General features: G+C 38.2%; 1 protein-coding gene and 1 pseudogene across 3 annotated transcripts in view; one reads left to right on the top strand and one right to left on the bottom strand.

Moving 5' to 3' along the window:
* Positions 1-24,322, bottom strand: part of BARD1 (BRCA1 associated RING domain 1) — a 120,226-nt gene that overhangs the window by 25,315 nt on the left and 70,589 nt on the right. For all 3 annotated transcript variants that reach the window (XM_077155036.1, XM_077155035.1, XM_077155037.1), the window contains 3 exons: positions 23,378-23,486; positions 19,041-19,173; positions 18,305-18,397 (listed from right to left, as the gene is read on the bottom strand). In XM_077155036.1, coding sequence (XP_077011151.1) covers positions 18,305-18,397; positions 19,041-19,173; positions 23,378-23,486 — 335 coding nt within the window. The remainder of the gene's footprint in view (positions 1-18,304; positions 18,398-19,040; positions 19,174-23,377; positions 23,487-24,322) is intronic.
* On the top strand, positions 85-711 carry LOC143676533 (peroxiredoxin-6 pseudogene; annotated as a pseudogene).

A 24,322-nucleotide genomic window follows, 5' to 3' on the forward strand; every position in this document is an offset into this window, starting at 1 on the left:
ACTGACCTCCTTCTCTGCCAGAGCCAGCCAGCTAGTGGCCACAACAGCTGTATCCCCTGATCCTACTGCATCACTGCTGACGCCATGCCCAGAGGTCAGCTTCTCAGGGACGTGGTTTCCAATATTAAGGCCAATACCAACGTCGGCCGCATCAGTTTCCACGACTATCTGGGAGATTCATGGGTCATCTCTCCTCCCATCCTTGGGACTTTACCCCAGTGTGCAACATGGAGCTTGGCAGAGCTGCAAAGCTGGCACCAGAATTTGCCAAGAGAAATGTCAAGATGATTGCCTTTCAACAGACAGTGCTGAGGACCATCTTGCCTGGAGTAAGGCTACCAATGTGTACAATGGTGATGAACCCACTTTTTTCCAACACTGATGTCGCCATCCTGTTGGGAATGCTAGACCCAGCAGAGAAGGATGAAAAGGGTATGCCTGTGACAGTGTGTGTGGTGTTTGTTTTTGGTCCTGATAAGAATTTGAAGTTGTCTATCCTCTATCCAGCTGCCACTGGAAGGAACTTTGATGAGATTCTCAGAGTAGTGATCTCTCTCCATCTGACGGCAGAAAAGAGGGCTGCTACCCCCGTTGACTGAAAGGATGAGACCATCCCTGAAGACAGAAGCCAAAAACCTTTTCCCTAAAGGAGTCTTCACCAAAGTGCTCTCACCTGGCAAGAAACACCCCTGCTATACTCCCCAGCCTTAAGTCTTTCTGGGAAGTTGGTGTTGGAGTTGCTTGCTTAGCACAGTGACCCAGAGTTTGCTACCAGCCAATCACGTTTTCCTGTAGCAATCCTATAGAAACATCTAGTGTGATCATAGCCAAGGTCCCAAGTTTGCTATACTACTTGGCTTATTAAATGAAAATGGCACTATAAATTTCTTGGAATTCATTACTCTGTGCCTTTACCAGGTCTCTGTTCTGTTCCTATATCTCAGCACTCTATTGGCTCTCTCTGAAATATTCACTGTGTGGGGCTGGAATCTAATTTCAGCATTTGTGATCCACAAATCAGTGCAGTGATGGTTGAAAAGGCCTGTTTTGCTCCATCATAGAATGGCTCAGCTTTTTAGCTATACTAACAAAATACTCCCTTGTGTAGCTATTTTTAGGAATAATAGCACTTCAAAATCAACTTGCTCTGTAAATGCCTAAGGATATAACCCAAGAATATAGAGTAATCCAGATATTCTTCAACATTCCGTGTTCTAACCACAGCTAGGGGGGAAGACTTTTCATTTCTGTACTTTTCCAAATCAAGTGGGAAGTGTAAGAGGAGGGGATTTTAAAATTTTTTGCTATAAAGAAAAGAAAATTTCACAATAAATTTCTATCTAAAGGGGGAGCTACAAAAAAACAACAATGCACCAGAAAGTGGAAGCTCCTATAATAAGTGCCATGTGTTCTTCACACAGTGTTTCTGTGCATTATTCTCCCCTAAAATGCAACATACATAAAGGAGCACAACTTGGGAAGAAAGGAAAGGATAATTTTAAATGTTTTACTACAGAATATTCTTACAGTGGGTGGCTATTTTCTGAATTTGGCTTTTGGGAACTAGCAAATAAAATTCTTTGCTAAAACTGGATTGGCGAATTCTGAAGTCAGATTTTGATCACAAGTTTAGACTCAACCTGGAAGGCAGAGGCTTCCTTGTTACTAGGATTGGTATTAGCACTCTTCTCCAAAGACAAAATAATGAAATTTCATATAATGAAAATTGGGATCAGCTGAAGAACATGTGCTTTTGATTTTGCCAACTCTCGGCCCACTTAGCTCCTTCACGTTACTTGCCTGGATCTTGTTGCCCCAGATTGTGATTCTTGGTGTAAAGAATTCTCCTAAACCTAATACCTTAATGGGATCGCTGAGTTTAATATGATCCTTGAGAGATGGCACATCTATGCTATTCTAGAAAAGTATAAGACATGACCCTTGGTTCCATGTGTTAGGCAAGTCATTAAGCCTTTAGTTTCTGTGATTTTTTATGTGAAAAAATCACATAAAAAATTGAGTGAAACTAAGGTTGAGAATGCAGGTAAAAATTCCATGTTTGTACAATATCGTAAGGAATGCTTTTCTGAAAGAGACTTAAGAGGGCTGGTCTCCTGCTCTTATACTTCCTCAGCGTAGAGTATGTTTGGCCTATAAAGAACTATTTGGTCCTCTTGTAGCAAATCTCCTGACCACTCCCTCGCTCTTCTGTATCCTATCATCTCTCCAATGCTCTCTTCCCTCTTTGTTTTCTTAATCTTTGTCTTGAAGAATTTGGCTTTAACTTAACTTTTAGTGACAGTTCAAAGGGTAAATCTCCAGACTTAATGACTCGCTCAAACTTTTATTGTTACCAGCTAATGGGATGTATAGCTGCTATTAAAATTGTAAATTCATGGTTCAATTCATAAACATTTCCCCCAACCTTGATGTACCTGTTGCCCATCACACCACTCATACCGGCACCCAAAATCTTGGTGTTTTGACTACATCTACTCCGCCCGCACATATGATGTCAGTATAAAAATGCTGAAAGAGCTCAAGGAAAAGGGTTTGTATAGCCTCAATATGAGTTCTGTTTCTTTGCAAGTTTTCCCAAATCTAAAATATTGAGATGAATATGTATTTCCAGGCTAGACATATTATTTAATACACTGCTCATCTGGGGAAGTGAAGTTCCTCTATCAAGATTACTACCCTCAGTTTTCATTAGGAAAACAGAATAGAGTCCATTATGCATCCAGGGACTGCTAATTGAAAGTAAACCAATTGTGACTATGAGAGAAGCACAAGGAATTTGAGAGGTAGTCCATGTGCCTCCTCAGAATTAGCAAATGCCTTGGTGAAAATAAGAATCTAAGATGGACAAAACAATAAGCTTGTGACTCAGGTGTGGTCACCCTGCCAAAAGCTGTAATAAATCTGATGTCATGTCCGACCTCTACCCTAAGGGTAGGAATCCACATATGAAGAAGCTCTGGGAAGAAATAAGGATTCACAATGGCTGAGTCTAAATGGCCAAGTCAGGATACCAATTATTGGGTGCAGCAAACTAGAATAGATGTATTCCCCCAAACAGCCACTTGACTCTACCACTTTGAAGAAACTTCAAGTTGAGGAAATAACTGACTGAATAACTCTGATTCTCGCTCAAAGGGTAGACAACTGGTTAAAAGGTTGTTTCCTCCTTGTCAGTGCTTGGTTCAGAAATGTGATTGTATTCTTGACAATGAGAGATCAACAGAGGATTGCTGGAGGTTTCTAGGATTCTTTCTCTTGGGAGCTACTGAATTTCTTTTTTCTTTTTTTCCCTTTTTGGGTCTCCCACTGGATATAAATAAAGTATGAAGTACTGATTGATACTGGCAGGTATCTTAAGACACAAGAGCCAGAATCAGCCTCACAACGAGGTTGAAATTGTGAACAGCATAATATAAGGGGGAAAAAAACCCACCTTGTTAGTAACACAGTCTACCAACTGCAAATACAGTCTACCAACTGAGAGACAGTTGAGCCTGTCTCTCAACTATATGACTGCATGCTATTGCTGCTCACCCAATATCTATCTTCCCCATAAGAGAACCCAGTACATTTTCAGGGTAGCAAGAGTGAGGTGCCAGTAAAAATATATATTGAGATGAATCTTGAGATAGGTGTGGCCTTGGCCTGGATTCTTCCTGATACCTGAATTAAGGAAAATGGACTCCCTCTTCCTGAAAGACAAATGGGGATGCCTGTAGATATCAGTGTCACCTTGCCATCCTGAGGACAAATCAAGTCACAGGCCAAGAATAGAGGAAAAGGAGGTAACAGGACCCTGGGTTTTGTCTATTTCCAGATGTCTTGGTACATCAGAAAAGTGACCCCCTACCTGGTTGCGCCACTGTGATCGGGTTTCTGTAACGTGCAGCCACATTAACTATGAGCTGACAGACACACAAGCGGTCTGCAGACCACTCTGAAAAAAACTGTCCTATTATGCTAAGGTATGCAGAAAGTTCTAAATAGTTTGGGCTTGGCTTTTTTTTCTTGTATTTCTTTCATTTTTACCTCAATTATGTTTTCCTCTGGAGTAGAGAATTAGGTACTATTTCAAAGTCTTGTTGAAATAAAATGGAATGATGGATTCTAGGTAATAAACAATCACCATAAAATTCAACTCTATTTGACTCTAAAGAATAAAATGAAAAATGACATCAGTAAAAAAAAAAAAAAAAGTACAACTGACCTGGGAGAGTCTTTTGCACCACATAGGGCAGCCTTGCTTGCAGGAGCTGAGGGGATAAGAAGCAGAAAACTGGAGCCTAACGCAGAAGGAAGTGTGGAGCCCACAAGAGTGCATGGATGGGGAGACAGGGACCAGGAAGTAAGCCAAGCCATGTTCCTTGAATGCGCTACCCTCACCAGCACATCCCCATGACCTGAGACTTACCCCACACCCCATGTACCTGAACCCCATCACCAGCCCCCACTCCCCACACTCCAAGCGCCTCCACCCTACCAAACCCCAACACGTATACTCACCCCACACCCCTACCTCAAGTGCAGCCCAAACCACCTTTCCTGCCTCTTTCCGAGCACTACCTTCCCCTCCCTGTTCCCTGCAGGCTGTCGTCCTTATTATAAAGCCACAGTGGTCAAAACAGCATGGTACTGGTACAAAGATGGAAGCACTGACGAATGGAATCGAATCCAGAGTACAGAAATAGACCACCAAATCTATGGTCAACTGATTTTTGACAAGGCCCCCACATCCTCTGAAGTGGGACAAACTAATCTTTTCAATAAATGGGCATGGAAGAACTGGATATCAATAGCCAGAAGAATGAAAGAGGATCCCTATCTTACAAAAATTAAAGTGGATCAAACACGTAAGTATAAGGACAAGCACCATTAAGTTTCTAGAAGAAAATGTAGGGAAACATTTTCAAGGCCTTGTAATAGGAGATATTACTCCTATTACTAAAATTTACACCCAAAGTACAAGCAACAAAAGAAAAAAATAGATAAATGGGAACTCCTCAAAATGAAATGCTTCTACACCTCAAAAGACTTGGTGAAAAAGGTGAAGAGGCAGCCAATTCAATGAAAGAAAATATTTGGAAATCACATATCGGACAAAGGTTTGATATGATGTATACACAAAGGAATCATATAACTCAACAACAAAAGAACAAACAACCCAATTATAAAATGGGCTAAAGATATGAATAGGCATTTTTCTGAAGAGCAAATACAGATGTCTCAAAAGCACATGAAGAGATGTTCATTTTCATTGGTTATAAGGGAAATGCAGATCAAGACTACAATGAGATACCAACTCACACCTATAAAAATGGCTGCTACTAAACAAAGAATAAACTATAAATGTTGAAAAGGATGTGGAGAAACTGGGACACTTATGCACTGCTGGTGGGAATGTATAATGTTGCAGTCACTATGGAAGACTGTTGGCGGTTCCTTCAGAAACTAAATATCAAGTTGCCCTATAACCCAGCAATAACACTGTTCTAGTTTGCTAGTTGCCAGAATGCAATATACCAGAATCAGAATGGCTTTTAAAAAGGGGAATTTAGTAAGTTGCTAGTTTACAGTTCTAAGGCCGAGAAATGTCCAATTAAAACAAGTCTATAGATATGTCCAATCAAAGGTATCCAGGGAAAGATAGCTTGGTTCAAGAGGCTGATGATGTTCAGGGTTTCTCTCTCATCTGGAAAGACACGTGGAGAACAAAGTCACAGTTTCTCCCTCGGCGGGAAGGGCACATGGCGAGCAAGCCATCATCTGCTACTTTCTCTTCTGGCTTCCTGTTTCATGAAGTTCCCAAGGAGGCGTTTTCCTTCTTCATCTCCAAAGGTCACTGGCTTGTGGACTTTCTGCTTCTTGTGGCTATGTCATTCTGCTCCGCTCTCTCTGAATCTCTTTCATTCTCCAAAATGTTTCCTCTTTTATAGGACTCCAGAAACTTACCAAGACCCACTCAAATGGGTGAAGACATGTCGTCACCTAATCCAGCTTAACAACCACTCTTGATTAAATCACATCTCCAGGGAGATGATCTGATTACAGTTTCAAACATACAGTATTGAATAGGGATTATTCTACCTTTATGAAATGGGATTTTGATTAAACATGGCTTTTCTAGGGTACATAAATCCTTTCAAACCAGCACAAGCACTACATGGCATATACCCAGAAGAGCTGAAAGCAGTGACACAAACAGACATTTGCACATCGATGTTCACAGCAGCATTATTCATAATTGCCAAAAGATGGAAACAATCCAAATGCCTATCAGCAGATGAGTGGATTAACAAAACGTGGTATATTCATAAGATGGAATATTATGCAGCAGTATAAGATGAAATGATGTCCTGAAGCACATGACAAGATGGATGAACCTTGAGGACATAATGCTGAATGAAATAAGCCAGATACAAAAGGACAGATACTGTATGATTCCACTTTTATGACCATGGTAAAGGTAAAATCAGAGGCTTATAATACAGAATATAGGGGACTTAGAAATACATAGAAACTAGAGATGGGTGAATGCCTAGCTAATGAGGTTGAACTCCCAACGTAAGGGAACAGATAGAAGTGAAGGCAGTTCTCTAATGGGTCTATAAGTAATATTACTATACTGAAGATGAATAAGATTGAAAGGGGTTGTATAGCCCCACTGACTAAGACTAATAGTTCTTGTAAGAACTACTTCACAGGTATGATTCGTGTACAAAGAGTTTTTAAGTCCAGGGTACAGGGGAAAATTGCTACTGCATGCTATGGGCTAGTGTTAAAAGGAAAACATCAGCACTACCACAGCAACAACAGAGGTAAGTAATGGGAGTGGGGGTGGGGCAAGAGTTAAGAGGAGATTTAGATTTCCTATTTGGCGAGGGTGTGTTTACTTGTTTTCTTTCTCTTGGGAACAATGAAATTATCTAAAATGGAGAGTGTTGATGGGACTGTGGACTTTGGTCACTATACATGATCCCTAATGAATGCAGGTGGCTGAAGGATGCACTAACTGAGAAGTAGATTGGAGAACAATGAGGAACACTCATAAACAAATGTTGTGCTGCTACAAAAAAGGAATGAAGTCATGAGGCAAGCAATGATGTGAATGAATGTGTGGGACATTTGGTGAGGTAAAATAAGCCAGAAACAGAAGAACAACAATGGTATGGTCTCCTTTAGAAAATGCTTACAAGAAAACAGAGTCCTGGATTGTAAGCTTTTATAGTAGGCACATTAAGTCAGGAGTGGTAATTATTATTTCTGGATTTGCAGAGACTATTTTACATATATATATAAACCATATATATATACACACAAAGGTCACATATATATATGTATACACACACACACACACACACACACATATATATATACACAAAGGTCACAAAGCCAGTGACCTTTGGAGATGAATAAAATATATATATATGTAAATTGACATTTAGAAATAAGAATGAAGCCGTTCAAGTTCGGGTTAAAGTAATTCTGAACACAGGGGTAAGGAAGACAACATCTATATTTTAGAACCACACATATTCTTTGAGAACAAAAGAAGAAAGGTTTATTTGGTCTGGAATTGAAATTTTCTGTAGCACATAATCTAACTCAACTTATCTGTGTAGCTCATTGGAACAACTGAAATACAGGGAGCCCAGAATAAGAAAGAGGTCTTTTAATCCTGTATAGCTTAATGTAATGCCTGGATACATCCTACAGTATATTAAGCAGATAATCAAAAAGTATTGGCAAAGTCCCTTGAGGGATGGGAGAAAAAAACAGGGAACTATTAAACTTTACCATCAGGAAATCCCCTTATACTGTGTCAACCTTTAGGGACACACAAATCAATTGGCCATACCTTGATCTTGAGGCTTACTCTTGTGAAGCCTATGTATGTAGTGGAGAAGTTTAGCCTACCTATAGGTATGCTTAAGAGTTACTTACGGAGGACCTCTTTTGTTGCTCAGATGTGGTCTCACTTTCTCTAAGCCCAACTCTGCAAGTGAAATCATTGCCATCCCCCCCACATGGGACATGACATCCAGGGGTGAAAGTCTTCCTGATGACATGGGAAACGACTCCCAGGGATGAATCTGGCCCTGGCACCATGGGATTAACAATTCAATTCTGACCAAAAGGGGGAAAACAAGTAAAATTAATAAAGTATCAATTGCAGAGAGAGTTGAAATAGAGTCAGGAGGCTACTCTGAAGGTTGCTTTTATGCAAGCTTCAGTAAGACATTGCTACCTATCATAACCTGCCAATCCCCAAAAAGGACCATTCCAGCCAATTCTAAAGGACACCTAGAGCAATATATAAGATCCTACAAGGATTTCATGCACTAGCAGTACTTTCCAGAAACCTACAATCTCCACATGGGTCCCTAGACCAGATAAATCTTGAAACCTAGAGGGCCCAGCCTCTCCAGAACATCAGATAGTTCCATCTCCCTAACCAATATTACTGACAGACCCTTCCAACATGAAAAAGTTAGAATGGCCATAACCCAAACACCCCTAGAGAGGGATAGAAAGATCAAAGATGATGGTAGAGTTATACTGAGAAGACAAGATTTAACAAATGAATATGACTACTGAATCATTAAACTGATATCTCTTTTAATCTCCAGTATCTTAGAGCAGCTAGAAGTAAAAACCTAAAATTGTGAAATTGTAACCCACATCAAACTCTGAAATATATTCTACAACTGTGGTGCTGTGCTTTGAAATTTATTGCTTTTTTGTACATATGTTATTTTTCATAAAAAAAAAAGAAAAAAGTGAATTGTGATAAAATATTGAAGCCCTCTAGCCTCCTATACTCTGGAACAGATAGAAGGAAAAATCTGAGAGAATAGTGTGGTAGCCCATGTCAAACTCTGGCATCTCTCCTGTTACTACTTATTGAAGAGTGCTTTGAAAACTACTGCTTTTTTTATTTCTTGGTTCTGTATAAATAAATAAATAAATATATATATATATATATATATATATATATATATATACACACACACACATGTTATATTATACAATAAAAAAGTTTAAAAAAAGATTGGATCAGGATAAAAACATGGCTTTTCTAGGGTATATAATGCTATAAAATCAGCACATCATCCAACACTGTTTTCTATTTATTGTTTCCTGCCCACATGCATTCACAGATTTATATAAATTAAAAGTGAAGTTATAACTGCTTTATGCTGTTTTCTTTTTTATTTAGTGTCATTTTTCATAACACTTACTTCTTAAAATTTAACAGGTAAGAATACTTTTTCAAACAGTATATTAAAGCATTCCAGAATTTTCTTAATCCTCTCATATTTAAGATAGTCACCTGTCATGGGCATTTGGGCCACTTCTTCATGTAACTTACTTGTGCCTTCAGGACCTGCTCTGGTCCTATCTCGTATATACCATTTCCATTTTACAAAAGAGTGCTGCTGCGCATGCCCAACTTTATGGCTTCGTGTGTCAGACAACATCCAGCTCATGATAGGCAACTCAGGTTTTATGGTAACTTGGTGGCCCATGGTTAAGCATTCAGTCTCTACTAAGGCCCAGTAGCAGGCCAAAAACTGTTTCTCAAAAGGAGAGTAGTTATCTGCAGCAAGTGGTAAGGCTTTGCTCCAAACTCTCTGCGTTGTGATTCTCCTATAGGGACCTGCCAAAGGCTCCAGACACCATCTCTATTTGCCACTGACACTTCCCGCACCACTGGATCTGCTGGATCATATGGCCCAAGTGGCAGAGCACCCTGAACAGCAGCCTGGACCTGTCGCAGAGCCTTCTCTTGTTCAGGTCCCCACTTAGCAGCTTTTCTGGTCACTCGATAAATGGGTCAGAGTAGTACACCCAAATGAGGAATAGGTTGTCACCAAAATCCAAAGAGAACAACTAGGCGTAGTGCCTCTTTTTTGGTTGTAGGAGGGGCCAGATGCACCAACTCATCCTTCACTTTGAAAGGGATATCTCGACATGCCCCACACCACTGGACACCTAGAAATTTCACTGAGGTGGAAGGCCCCTGTATTTTTGTTGGATTTATCTCCCATCCTCTGACACGTAAATGCCTTACCAGTAAGTCTAGAGTAGTTGCTACTTCTCGCTCACTAGGTCCAATCAACATGATATCATCAATATAGTGGACCAGTGTGATGTCTTGTGGGAGGGAGAAACGATCAAGGTCCCTGCGGACAAGATTATGACACAGGGCTGGAGAGTTGATATACTCCCAAGGTAGGACAGTTAAAGTATATTGCTGACCTTGCCAGCTGAAAGCAAACTGTTTCTGGTGGTCTTTACTAACAGCTATTAAGAAAAAAGCATTTGCCAGATCAACAACTACATACAGGTACCAGGGGATATACTGATTTGCTCAAGCAATATCACATCTGGAACAGCAGCTGCAATTGGAGTTAACACCTGGTTGAGCTTACGATAATCCACTGTCATCCTCCAAGACCCATTCTGTTTTCTGCACAGGCCAAATAGGAGAGTTGAAGGGGGATGTGGTAGAAATCACCACCCCTGCATCCTTCAAGTCCTTAAGAGTGGCAGTAATCTCTGCAATCCCTCCAGGAATCTGGTATTGCTTCTGATTTACTATTTTGCCAGTTCTAATGGCTTCCACTTGGCCTTTCCCACCATAACAACCCTTACTGTACAAGTTAGAGAGCCAATGTGGGGATTCTGCCAGTTGCTTAGTATGTCTATACCAATTATACATTCTAGAACTGGGGAAATAACTATAGAATAGGTCCGGGGACCCACTGGACCCACTGTGAGACGGACCTGAGCTATAACTCCATTGATCACCTGGTCTCCATAAGCCCCTACTCTGACAGGTGGAACAGAGTGACGTTTTGGGTTCCCTGGAATTAACGTCACTTCTGAACCAGTGTCCCCGAAACATCTGATCATTTCCTTTTCCCCAATGCAGTTATCCTGGTAAAAGGCCATTGGTTTCCCTGCGGAAGGCTTGGAGGAAGATTAACACTATAAATTTGTGGCAGTGTAACAGGGTCTCCCACAAAGGGACCTGGCCTCCCCTTCATTAAAGGGGCTCTGGGTCTGTAAACTGTCTAAAGTCTGGAAATTGATTAAGGGTCCGTGACTCTATGTTTTTGTAATTCAGGTTAGACTTCTGTTTACCTGACCTAGAACTCTTGTTTACACAGCTCGAACAAGAATTTAGTAGACTGCCCTTCTATTGTATTTCTAGGTACCCACGATTTACTAGCCAAAGCCACAAATCTCTGCGAGTGAACATTCTGACTCCTGCTTTGAGTTTTCTGTCTATTATAATAGCCATGTCTACCCTGTCTTTGGCAATTAAGTACTGCCAGCTGGCTTCTGCCAACTTGGGATCTGTCATCCCCATTGTGTTTAAGGATACCTCAGTGACAGCAGTTCCTACAATAATATCTGACCTACAGAGAAGTGCAACTACAGAGCTCTTCAGGGATGATGGTGCTAGTCTCATGAATTTATTTCTCACTGTTCTGGTAAAAGGTACATCCTCCAGACATTCCTAGGGTGTAAAAGCAGGCTTTGCATGATAAATCCCCTCTAACATTCCAATCTCTCTAAGCCTCTGGATCCCCTCATCTACATTATACCAGGGTAGTTCTGGAATTTCAACCTCAGGTAATGTTGGTCACCTTTTGATCCATGTTTCAACCAACCATCCAAACAAACTGTTAATACCTTTTCTAACCCCTCAAGCTATTAACACTGAATTCAGAATTTCTGCTTAGTGGGCCCATATCAATAAATCCAGCCTGATCCAGCCTTATATTCCTTTATATATACATATATATATATATATATAAAGGTCTCCGTAAGCCCCTATTCTGACAGGTGGAAGAGAGTGACGTTTTGGGTCCCCTGGAATTAATGTCCCTTCTGAACCAGTGTCCCAGAAACATCTGATCATTTCCTTTTCCCCAATGCACAGTTGGGGAATATATATATATATTTTTTATACATGGGCAGGCACCAGGAAACAAACCCGGGTCCTCTGGCATGGCAGGCAAGTGCTCTTGCCTGCTGAGACACCGTGGCCTGCCCTATTCCTTTATATTAATATACCACAATTTATCTGTTTGGTTATTGACATTTGAGTTATTTCTAGTGTGGGGTTATTATGAATAAAGCATCTATGAATATTCTGCATAAGGTGCGTTTGTATACTGACTCATGGGCTGTTGCTAATGGTTTGGCTGGATGGTCAGGGACTTGGAAAGAGCATAATTGGAAAACTGATGACAAAGAGTTCTGGGAAAGAAGTATGTGGACAGACCTGTCTGAGTGGTCTAAAAACATGAACATATTTGTGTCCCATATGAATGCACATAGAGGGTAACTTCAGCAGAGGAAGGTTTTAATAATCAAGTGGATAAGATGACCCGTTCTGTGGATACCAGCCAGCCTCTTTCCCCAGCAACTCCTGTCATTGCCCAATTGGCTCATGAACAAAGTGGTCATGGTGATAGGGATGGAGGTTATGCATGGGCTCAGCAACATGGACTTCCACTCACCAAGGCTGACTTGGCTACAGCCACTGCTGAGTGCCCAATCTGCCAGAAGCAGAGGCCTACACTCAGCCCCCAATATGGCACCATTCCCCGAGGTGACCAGCCAGCTACATGATGGCAGGTTGATTACACTGGACCACTCCCTTCATGGAAGGGGCAGTGACTTGTTCTAACTGGAATAGACACATACCCTGGATATGGGTTTGCTTTCCCTGCACTCAATGCTTCTGCCAAAACTACCATCCGTGGGCTTACAGAATGCCTTATCCATCGTCATGGGATTCCACACAGCATTGCTTCTGATCAAGGAACACACTTCACAGCAAACGAAGTGCAGGAATGGGCACATGCTCACGGAATTCTCTGGTATTACCATGTTCCCCATCATCCAGAAGCAGCTGGATTGATAGAACGGTGGAATGGCCTTTTGAAAACTCAATTATGGTGCCAACTAGGTGGCAATATCTTGAAGGACTGGGGTAATGTTCTCCAGGAAGCTGTGTATGCTCTGAATCAGTGTCCACTGTATGGTGCTGTTTCTCCCATAGCCAGGATCCATGGGTCCAGGAACCAAGGGGTGGAAATGGGAGTGGCACCACTCACTATTACCCCTAGTGATCCACTAGGACAATTTTGCTTCCTGTTCCTGTGACCCCAAGCTCTGCTGGTCTACAGGTTTTAGTTCCAAAAGGGAGAGTGCTTCTACCAGGAGAAACAACAATGTTTCCATTGAACTGGAATCTAAGACTGCCACCTGGTCACTTTGGGCTATTTATGCCCCTGGATCAACAAGCCAAGAAGGGATTACATTATTGTCTGGGGTTACTGACCCTGACTATCAGAAGGAAGTAGGACTGCAACTACATAATGGAAGTAAAGAAGAGTTTTCTTGGAATATAGAAGATCCCCTAGGGCGTCTTTTAGTACTACCATGCCCTGTGATTAAAATCAATGGAAAACTGCAACAACCCAATCCAGTTAGGACTACCAATGGCTCAGAAACTTCAGGAATGAAGGTTTGGGTCACTCCACCAGGGAAAGAACCACGGCCAGCTGAAGTGCTTGCTGAGGGAAAAGAGAATATGAAATGAGTAGTGGAAGAAGGTAGTGATAAATATGAACTACGACCAGATGATCAGTTACAGAAACAAGGAATGCAATGTTGTTTTGTTCCTGTTATATTATTTAAGTTGTAAGATATCAAGTTTAAGAATGAATATTACCCAAGGACTTGCACCCTATTTTGGAGAGAGTTACTGCGTTTCCAGTTATATGCAGGACAGTGGAATATTGTTAGGTGAAAGAAAAAAAATGTGTGTTTTAATGTTTTTTATTTAGAAATTAGGTATGATTTAAGGTGATATACATAGCTGCCAAGTTGACAAGGCGTGGACTGTCATGGTCAGCTTCATGTGTCAACTTAACCAAATGATGGTACCTGTTTGTCTGTTTGGGCAAGTGCTGGCCTGTCTATTGCAATGAGGACATTTCATAGAATTAGAACATGATCATGTCAGTTGCATCCACAGCTGATTCCATTTGTAATCAGCCAAGGGGAGTGTCTTCTGTAATGAGTGATGCTCAGCCTAATCACTGGAAGCCTTTTAAGGAGGATTCAGAAGAGACAGGCTCTGTCCCTGTCCTGCGGTCACATGAGACACTTTCATAAATTTCATATTTGCAAGTGTTCCCTGTTGATTCTGTTTCTTAAGAATCACTCCTTGTACCAAGATGTATTAGTTAGGGTTCTCTACAGTACCATGGGAACGCAGATTCCGAAATCCACAGGGCAGGCTGTGAAGCTGACGATTCCGACAGAGGGTCTGGACGAACTCCACAAGAGAGACTCGCCAGCTGAAGCAGAAAGAGAGCCTGTCTCTTATGAATCCTCCTTAAAAGGCTTCCAGTGATTAGGCTGAGCATCACTCATTACAGAAGACACTCCCTTTGGCTGATTACAAATACAATCAGCTTGGATGCAGCTGACGTGAACATGATCTAATTCTATGAAATGTCCTCATTGTAACAGACAGGCCAGCACTTTCCCAACCAGACAAACAGGTACCACCACTTGGTCAAGCTGACACATGAAGCTGACCATGACATTACCCTACCTCTCGCTATTATAAATAACATTGCAAACAAATTTTTTTTTTTTTACATCTGTATTACTTACGTAGGGTAAGTCTCAAAGTGGGACAATTTAATCAAATTATGTTTTTTATTTTTATTCTTAGAGAATATTTGGTGGAGCGCTTCTCTAAGCATGAGTTGTCTACTCAACCCTAGTATACAGAAATGTTCTTCGTATATTTATTGTTTTTTAATAATTAGCTAAGTTTGAATAGAATAAGAATTACATTTATTTTTAAGAATTCAGAGCATTCTCAATACACATTTAAAGGAACAAATTTTAATAAAAAGTGTGTTTAACCAGAATATAAGATAATTCATAAACTGATAATGTACTGATTGTCTTTTAGGGTCCATTTCTTCTTAATTTAAAAAACAAAAACAAACAATAACAACAAAAACCCAGACACACCTCACAGAGACAAGTCTAAAGGAAAATGTCCAGTACTGCTGCTAGTTTTGAAGGCCTTAAAAACTTTTACAGCTCCAATTTTATCTAACTTTAGATGGGAGTGGGAAAGAGGAAGAGAGTATTAAAGAAGAAAAGATAATAGCCAGCTGCCCTTCACAACAGGAGAAGAGTTAAATTAAAAAAAAAAAAAGAGAGGTTAGGTTAGAGGAAATTTTGAATGCAGTGTATAGTACTAAAAACTAGGTCAATAGGAAATATTTATTTTTGAAGGTTAATTTGCATCTTGAGGATACAGCTTTACCCTATTCATACTCTTTCCAACAGATGAATGAAATGACTTTTATATATTTCTTCCAGTCCTTTATTCTAGTCACCACTTAATTACCAAAATTCACCCTTGCACAAGCATTTTATTAGTTGCTATGAGGAACGAGCACCAAAAACTATAGCGAAAACAGAGTCTCAGCCACAAATCGAATGTGGAAAAAAAGCCTTTAACTGTTCATCTCTACCATTTCTGTAAAGAACCTATAAGATATATACTACTCTGTAAAATAAATATGGCTGAAACAGTACGGCTGTTACAATTGAGTAATTTTAACTTATTCTCAGAACCTTCATGTTAAGTCCATTAAGTAGGATATTTTATTATAAGATACTCTACATATATGTTTAGGAAAAATGAGAGATTTTAACTAACAAAGAGCACTTTTAAACAGAAGAAAACTGGATCCAATGATCCAAATTTTTTTTATAATTCTTTTTGTTAATTTGTTTTAATGAGCTAATTATCCTATTCAATTACAGAAAAACTGTACATATGATTTCCTCTGGAATCTAGCTGGGTTTCTGAAAAATCCCTTGAAAAGTTTACATATGGCTAAATCGAGTAAGGTTTGTCAACCAGCAACTAACAGATATCCTCAAACACAGACCTCATTTTATTAAGTTATAAATCTTTACAATTAATTTGAACATTTTGGGCCACTTCATCTTTCTTTAACATAAATAGATTTTCAGCTCCAAAATTATTTTTTAAAAATCAAACCGAGATACTTGACACAGAACAATATACAAACAATGAGAAATATGTATTGGGGGAATGATATTTGAGGAATTTGTTGTTCTTTTATAATTTCTAGTGACTACTTAAAGTAACTGTCTCAAACCTTGAACTTATTTCTCTTAGGACTCCATATTAGGACACATGGGATACAGACTTCAATCAGAAATTCAAACCATCCTTTTATCTTAAAAGAACCACTGATACTTGAGAGTCACCAAATAGCACACTATACTATTAAATCAGTTGAATCTATCAGTGATTCCATAAAAATGACATGGCCAAGCTATTAAAGTGACAAAGCTTATATTTCTTAAAGTAGGCAGACTTTGTGAAAATTAATCAAGTAAGTTCAGCATATTCACAAGAACTAGACTCAAAGTTAAGTGGTAAATGCTTTAACATTCAAAATTTTACATGGCTTCTTTATTACTGAAAACTTATTATTATGAAAATTTATTCCTCCCTATAGCCACATGCGAGGTTTCTAGCACACATTTAGTACAAAAGCATCTATAATCACAGAACCATTTTAAATGAACTTTTTAAACGTCAAGAGTCAGTACAAATTGCCACAGATTTTAAAGGAAAAGAAGGTACAAAAATAAGAGAATAAGACACAAAGAGAAACTTTTTTTCCTATATAAATGGCCACTTGGTCCTATTATCATACTTCTTAAACTGGTAATGGCTGGGAAGGGCCACTAATGGAGACTGATGACAAGAGATGGAGTGGCATTTCCTTAGCTGGACTAGATCACATCAGCGGGGACTAACAGTAAGGAAAGAAGTGATGGCTGCATTTAAACAGGAGATGAATACCAATTGCTGTAAAGCAACTGTTTTACAAACCAAATCAACTTCAAACTATAGATTAAATTAATAACATAATTAAGATCTTGATAAATCAAGCATTTCTAGCATAAAACCTTTAAGGAACAAAGCCATAAAAAAGAAAATTTTTAAAAACTAATCCTAATCACCATTTATTATTTGCTTCTTGAAAGGCAAGTTACATTAAAAATATCCACTAGTCTATTTTTTTAAACTTTATTTTGAAGTTATTATGGATTCATAGAAGGTTGCTCAGAAATGTACAGGGAAGTCCTGTGCACTATTTCCCAAGAGTCTCCCAATGTTATAATCTTATATAACTATAACACAATATCAAAACCAAGAAATTGACACTGGTATAATCTATAGAGCTTGTCTGGATTTCACCAGTAACACAGGCACTCCTTCACATGTGCGTGTGTGTGCGCATAGCCTCATGTCATGTAACCACCGCCATCAAGGGATCACCATGAGACTTCCTTATGCTACCACCTCATAGTCAGCATTCTTTCCCAAATAACTGGCTAACAACAAAAAAAAAGCCAATCCATTGTCCTATTTAAGCCATCCTATCAAAACTAGGCCCTGTAGCTATTGGGGAGTAGAAAAGAAAATAACTGTATGAACTGCTTTTTATTATCTAGAAAAAAGTGAATCAAAGGTTAAGAAAGGCAAACAGATGACAGTGGAGACGGTGAAAGCCGGCTGCTCTGAAGCTGGTGGAGCTTGATAAACCTGAAGGCACGAAGGCAGAGGTAATGGGAATAAAATTTCAGTGGAGGTTTAGAAAGCAGCAGTGTAGTGTCACCCCAAATCTGGTACTACAAGGCAGTCTAAACTTCCCAACAACTTCCTATAGTATACTGGATTAATGAAGAAAGTAAAAGGGTGCTATATAATTTTTTTAGAAATCATTAAAGAGAAAGCAATAAACTACTGCCATTTCATACACTTATCCTATACTATCTTTAAAATGTGCTTTTATTAAGATGTTGAATATATCATTTAATAGTAATATGGATTGCTTAGCCTATAAAGTCTATTATATAATCCATTTTTTCTTGATTAAAATAGTTGTATTAAAATACAAAAAAAAAAAAAATCCTTTAAAACCAGAATGTATTTGTGGACATTTACCAAAACCAACTAAATGATACCATTACTATTAGAAGCTTTTTCAAAATGCAGTTAACTATCCAGTGGTAAGAAAAATTAGCATAAGTTCCTTAAATATTATCAATAGTAATGCTCTATGAAAAATGAAATCTGTCTACTTAATTCATTTTGAAATTCAGATCCAGTACTTACATTCATATTTTAGGATCCAGCATCCATTGAGAATCCCAAGCATACATTTCAGGGTACTTTGGACTGTGTCACCAGGAACAATAACATGAGTAACTAGAATATAAAAGAAGTAGTAAGAGAAACAATATGAAGCAAAATAATTCTTTAATGAGTCTGCTCTTATGTAATATGGGCCAGTTAGTCTATATTTAAAAACTTACACCTGAATTTTCTTCAAAGGCCACAATTTTTACACTTAAACACGTGACTGCTTTTATTTAGTTATCATTCTCTACCCTGGCCATGGATACAAAAAGTCAGATTATATACCATATATTTTAAAACCACATTAATAAACAGAATTTTTTTCTTTTATTTTGAAATTATAACTAAGGAGTTATAGCATTACATTGCACTACAATTTATTTGTCACTGGCAAGCTCATGAATCAGTTTTTCTGATGTACTGTTCAATACTAAAACATGTACAAAGCTTTAAACCTTACACTTCTTAACTACATTAAGCCTATAAGTAGTTATAAGTAGATTATAACCATAAAAAATGATTTAGATGTACAAGGCACAAATTATATAGTCAAATCCCAATGGCTAAAATATATATATATATACACACACACATATATATATATATATACACACATATATATATAAATTATCAAAGGGAGTTCTCCAAAGGAATTATCTATTTAAAGATATTTTTTTTTACCAAAAAAATAAAATAGAATAAAAATCCTTACCTGTATTGTCAAACTCAGCACATTTTTTAGCCTTAAGGATTGCTGTCAGCTCACTGAGCATCTTCTGTTGTTCTGAAGAAAGCCCACTGCCTATAAGTACAAGAGGTCCATCCCTACGCTGGCTTGTGTTCATCTGTTAACAAAGGAGACGTCAAAGCATTAAAAACATTTAAAGACTGGAAAAAAATATTAAACTGACCTTCACTTGATATGAACTGAAATTTCCTTGCTTAGTTCATTATATCTAGTAATTCCTAACAATTTCCACTGAATCTTCACTCAGTACACATTGATGTACAATGCATTTGATTAATTATTTTTACTGTATCTCTATTTTCCCCCAATAATACACTACTTTAAAAGCCCACTAAATTTACAGCATCTTGCTTCCTTGATACTAAACTGGGTCTCTCTAGGGTTTTACAAATGTATTCTGTCATCAGCAAGTATTTAAGTAACCCAAAATACTCATTTAAAATTATCAATTTCCTATCCTTCTCCATTAACTTACACTGATGAAGTTAAATTTAATTTGGTCTGTTTAGTTTAAACTGAGACTACCTGAAATATCAGTCTTATAGAACACTAAGGCTTCTAGAACAGTGCTAACCTCAAAGATAGAAAACAAAATTTTGACATTAAATCAAGAAACAATGAAAACAAGACAAGAGAATTCAACAGTTAGGAGATGCCATCCATAAACAGTAACAGATCAGTGTAACTCATGGAAAAGAAGGAAGTGCTCTAACAAAGGCTAATTTTTTCACTTTAATATCTAGACTTAGACTTGCAGGAGATACAGGAGCCAAATATAACGCAGGGCAACAATGGGTAGCATCAAGTCCAGAAGTTAGAAGCAAAAGATTCAAAGGGACAATGGAAGAGTGGCTACAACAGCAGTACACAAATTTTATAAATGGAACTGGAGTGGAAGTTAGCAGTTACCTGATAAAAGAGATGAAATAACACAGCAAAGAAGAATGAAAAGGTAAATCAGCATTACCGTCCTAATGGATAAAAAAACAAACACAAAACTCTAATTCTCAAGGGCAAGACAAAAGGCTCGCTTAGGTATGGGACAAGCAGGCTCTCCAAAGCTCTGAAGAACATAAACGAAACATGAAGATGGGGCCAACAGTAGAGTTCAGCAGCCAGGTGTGTGATTTAATTAGATATTCATTTCACATTTAAGAATAGTGATCATTTTGTTTATTCAGTTGGATGCCTTACATATTACACCTAAATCTTCATCTACATCTATAAACAGATAAATTGCAATAATTCATTCAGTCAATATATTAAAATGAGTATAGACTATAAACTAAGTATATAAGACATGTTTCAAAGATTTCCATATAAACTTTTCAAGGGCTGGTATTTCCAACACTTAAAATTCACCTACCAGAATCACTTATTCCCACCCCACTCCCCAAAGTCAAGTAGTACAGGTTTACTTGATATGATATATACCAACCACATTTATCTACAACACATTTCTTTATATGTATATCTTTCCTATTCACTAAATTATGATGATATAACCATGTCTACTCTAAACTCTATAAGCACTCTGTAACATGAAAAATAGGTCAATGTGCCTCATGGATCATTCAATTCCTATATAATAATAATACGAAAAAACAGAATTTTAAAAATCCTTAGATAAAGAAGTGTCATAAAAATAGCTCTAAATGGAGCATATTACTTCTCAATTTATGTAACTCTACTTCAGCTAAATTAGTTCTCTGCACAAAACACAAGAGTGAAAAGATATCAATTCTAAATATAGCATATGATGCTACTTCCATCAACCCAAGGAAAGCACCAAAGTGGGTCAAGCATTTCCCTATCATAGTTTTAAAATCTGAATAAAAAAATAGGAACTGGCACTAATTTCTCATAGCTAAGGAAGGCTATAATAAAACTTAAAGCAAGCAGCTGCCAAAGCCACAAGCTTGATTTTGGGGGAGGGGTAGCATTTGATTTAAATAAGCAAGAAGAGGTCTCAGCATCATGAGGCTTGAAAGAGGTTTAAAAAACATCCCAAGGATTTAACACTCTGATTTTATAACAAGAGATAAAATGTCATGTATAGGGGCATTAAACAAACTCTAAAGAACAATCCCAAAAGGTCCTTTTTCCTAAATAAACTTAGTTATTCTTAATGAACGAATTTACCAAACAAAATAGAGTGAAAAAATTCTACAAAGAGCAAAAGAGATGAACAACCCGCTCAGATGGGATTAAGTGCAAAGAAGTTCCAAAATGAAAATGGCAAGCAGCTTTTAAGTCTTTAAACCTAGAAATTATTTCTTGAATTTAAAGTAGTGCTTTCCAACCACCATCAATCTTTACTTGAAACATAAAAACCAAAGAACTGCAATGGGGAGTAGAGGGATTAAACCCCTGCCCCTTATTACTCTCCCTTTCTGCACGGTGCTCCCTGAAGCAGCTCCTCAGAGTGTCACTAAACTGGAGGATTTCAGACTCAGCTACCAAGCACTTGTGTTTGTTTCAGGCCAAAGTATATACAATAAACACTGTATCTACTACTACTACGACAGATCTCATCTGTGCACACAGTATACATTTATTGAGTACCCACAGTTAGCCAGACACCGTGCTCAGTGCTAAGGCTACTACAATAAATAAAAGTCAAATCCCTGCCTACAGAGTTTATATTCAATTTAGGGGGGAAAACACGAAAATAAAAATATGTCAGTTGAGAGGTGCTATGGTAAGATAAAAAACACAGGTAGGAGAATATGAAGTAATGGATTGCTATTTAATATACAATGGTGCTGAGGTCCCTGATAAAATGACTCTGGAGCAGGATCTGACTGAAGTGAGGAAACAGGACACACAGATATCTGGTTCCCTAATTTGTTCCTGGTAGAATAAACAACTAATGCAAAGGCCTTGAAATTGGAGCATGTATGGCAGACTAAAGCAGCAAGGTGGCCCGAGTGGTTGGAAAAGAGTGAGTGGAGGGAAGTCTGGTAACTTAGAGGAAGGCAGATCCAGAGCGTACATTTAAGGATTCCCATTAGTAAACACTGAATTGTCTTTTCCTCGGCTAAACAGCTACAGTTAAGAGTAAATAATGATACTGACAGGCCATGACCATGCCATGTTTTATAAAAACACAAGAGTACTTGGATAGTTGAATTGAGAGGAAGATAATCACTTTCCTTTTTTCTGAAAGGCATTTTCAGCTTTAGACTCCAAGAATACCAAAGATATTTTTTGAAACATTTAAAATAATCCTTCTCCAGCTTTTACATGAAAGGAACATTGACAAAAGATAACTTAGCTATGCTATGTCCTGTCAGGAGAGTTCAAGTTCAAACAAATAAAGTGTTGATTTACAGTTATTAAGCATGGTGATACTACATAAGTAGCAACCTAAGATTGAAGAAATTTGAGTTCTAACTGGTCCATTCAATTTTTTTCTATGGTTGGTTAACCCTGGGCAAATCACAATTTCCCTAGGCCTGGATTTTCTCATTTGTACTGTGAGGACAATTGAACTGGGTGGTGATTTCTATGTTTTCTTCCAGTTCATTACCAAAGGCAATAGTCTACAACACCCTTGTCGTCTGCAGTCTAGAGCAGGAGACAAAAAGTATTTAAAATATGAAGGTAGGTGGACTTCCAGGGAAGATGGCGGATAGGGAGCTCCAAGACTCGGTCCTCCAACCAAGACAACTACTAAACAAACAGCAACTGTCTGAAGCAATTACTCTGAAATTCCAGAGGCCAGAGGAACACTGTACAGCCCCCAGGAAAAGGAGGACAAAAGGGCTGATAAATTATGTGGGGTGGGGGTGCAGCGAGAAAAGATACAGAGACAGGGAGAAGATGGCCTGTGATGGCAGGGCTGGAGCAACAAAACCCAAAACACCAAGGGCTGCTGGCAAACTCCAGACGCTGGGAAAAGCCAGGAAGGATCCGTCCCCGGAGCCTTCAGAGAGAACCTGAAACTGCTGACACTATGATTTTGGACTTTCAGCCTCCAGAACTGGTAGAGAATAAATTTTGTTTAGTTGACATACTTATAGTCTGTCTCCTTCCAAACTCAAAAGCTCCTCGAGAATAAGATGTCTAACAGTCCTATCATTGCTGTGTCTCCCACGCCAAGAAGGCTGCGGAAAATACAGAGGGGAGCACAATCTTATCTTTGTTGTGCCTCTGAATTCACAGCTGCTAATATGTAGGAAGTATTCAATAATTGGTGAACAAAAGCAATTTTCTAACTGGAAATTTTTCCATTACATACATTTCATAATGAATTTTAATAAAATATATACATTTTCCAAAACCAAATCCATACTTACTACTGAGCAATGGCTAGTTAATGATGACTCATTCTTCTCTGGTAGCAGCAACAGTGATTTCATATTTTCACTGTCTGTATAATCCACAGGCCGCAGACCAAATATATTACTGGGAAAATAAGTATAGATGAGTTTAAATAAAATGTGGCTTGATTCTTAACTAAAAGGAACAATTTTTCAACTTCCTTGGTATATAATTTTAACCAAAAGAAACAACTCAGAATTCCTATAAGATATAAGGATCAAGTATCACATACTTTTGAATTCAACATAGAGAAGATATGAAATTTCTATTAGATGTCAAACCATAACAGAGTATTTTTAATTAAACATAGTTCACCAAAAACTTTCACACCTCTGTATTCATATTCCTATTTTAAAATATAGTATCATAATCATTAATCTCTATGGGCAAGATGTCTTCAACTGCCAACAGAACTATTCACTTAGCTATTATAGACTTGATAAGTCTATAAAGACAAAAACAGACACTAGGTAAATTCACAAGATGGGCATTTGGACTCACTCAAAGGAAAACTATGCCACAGAACAAACAATATAATAAAGCAGTGAACTTTTAAAATTAATTTTAGTGTGCATCTACATTTACATCTATAATAATCACAGTCACCACAGCACAAACTAGTATGATTCAGAGAACAATCTGATACAGACTTCTCAGCAGGTACTAAGACATAAGTCACAGAATGTTACACTGGAAAAGACTTCAGAGATCAAAGAACTCCATTATTTTATAGATGAGAAAACAAAGACAGAGAGCTTCCAAGAACCTGACTAAGGTCACATTTTCCTTTTTCATTCCAATGATATTCAATATTGTCTACCATTAGTCTTTCAATTTTAAGTAAATTTTTAAAACTATACTACTCTTGCTCTACTACTTTCCCATTTCCTTACATATGATTTTAATATATTTTATTATGG

Source organism: Tamandua tetradactyla, chromosome 3 (assembly GCF_023851605.1).
Source record: "Tamandua tetradactyla isolate mTamTet1 chromosome 3, mTamTet1.pri, whole genome shotgun sequence".
NCBI classification, from domain to species: Eukaryota; Metazoa; Chordata; class Mammalia; order Pilosa; family Myrmecophagidae; genus Tamandua; species Tamandua tetradactyla.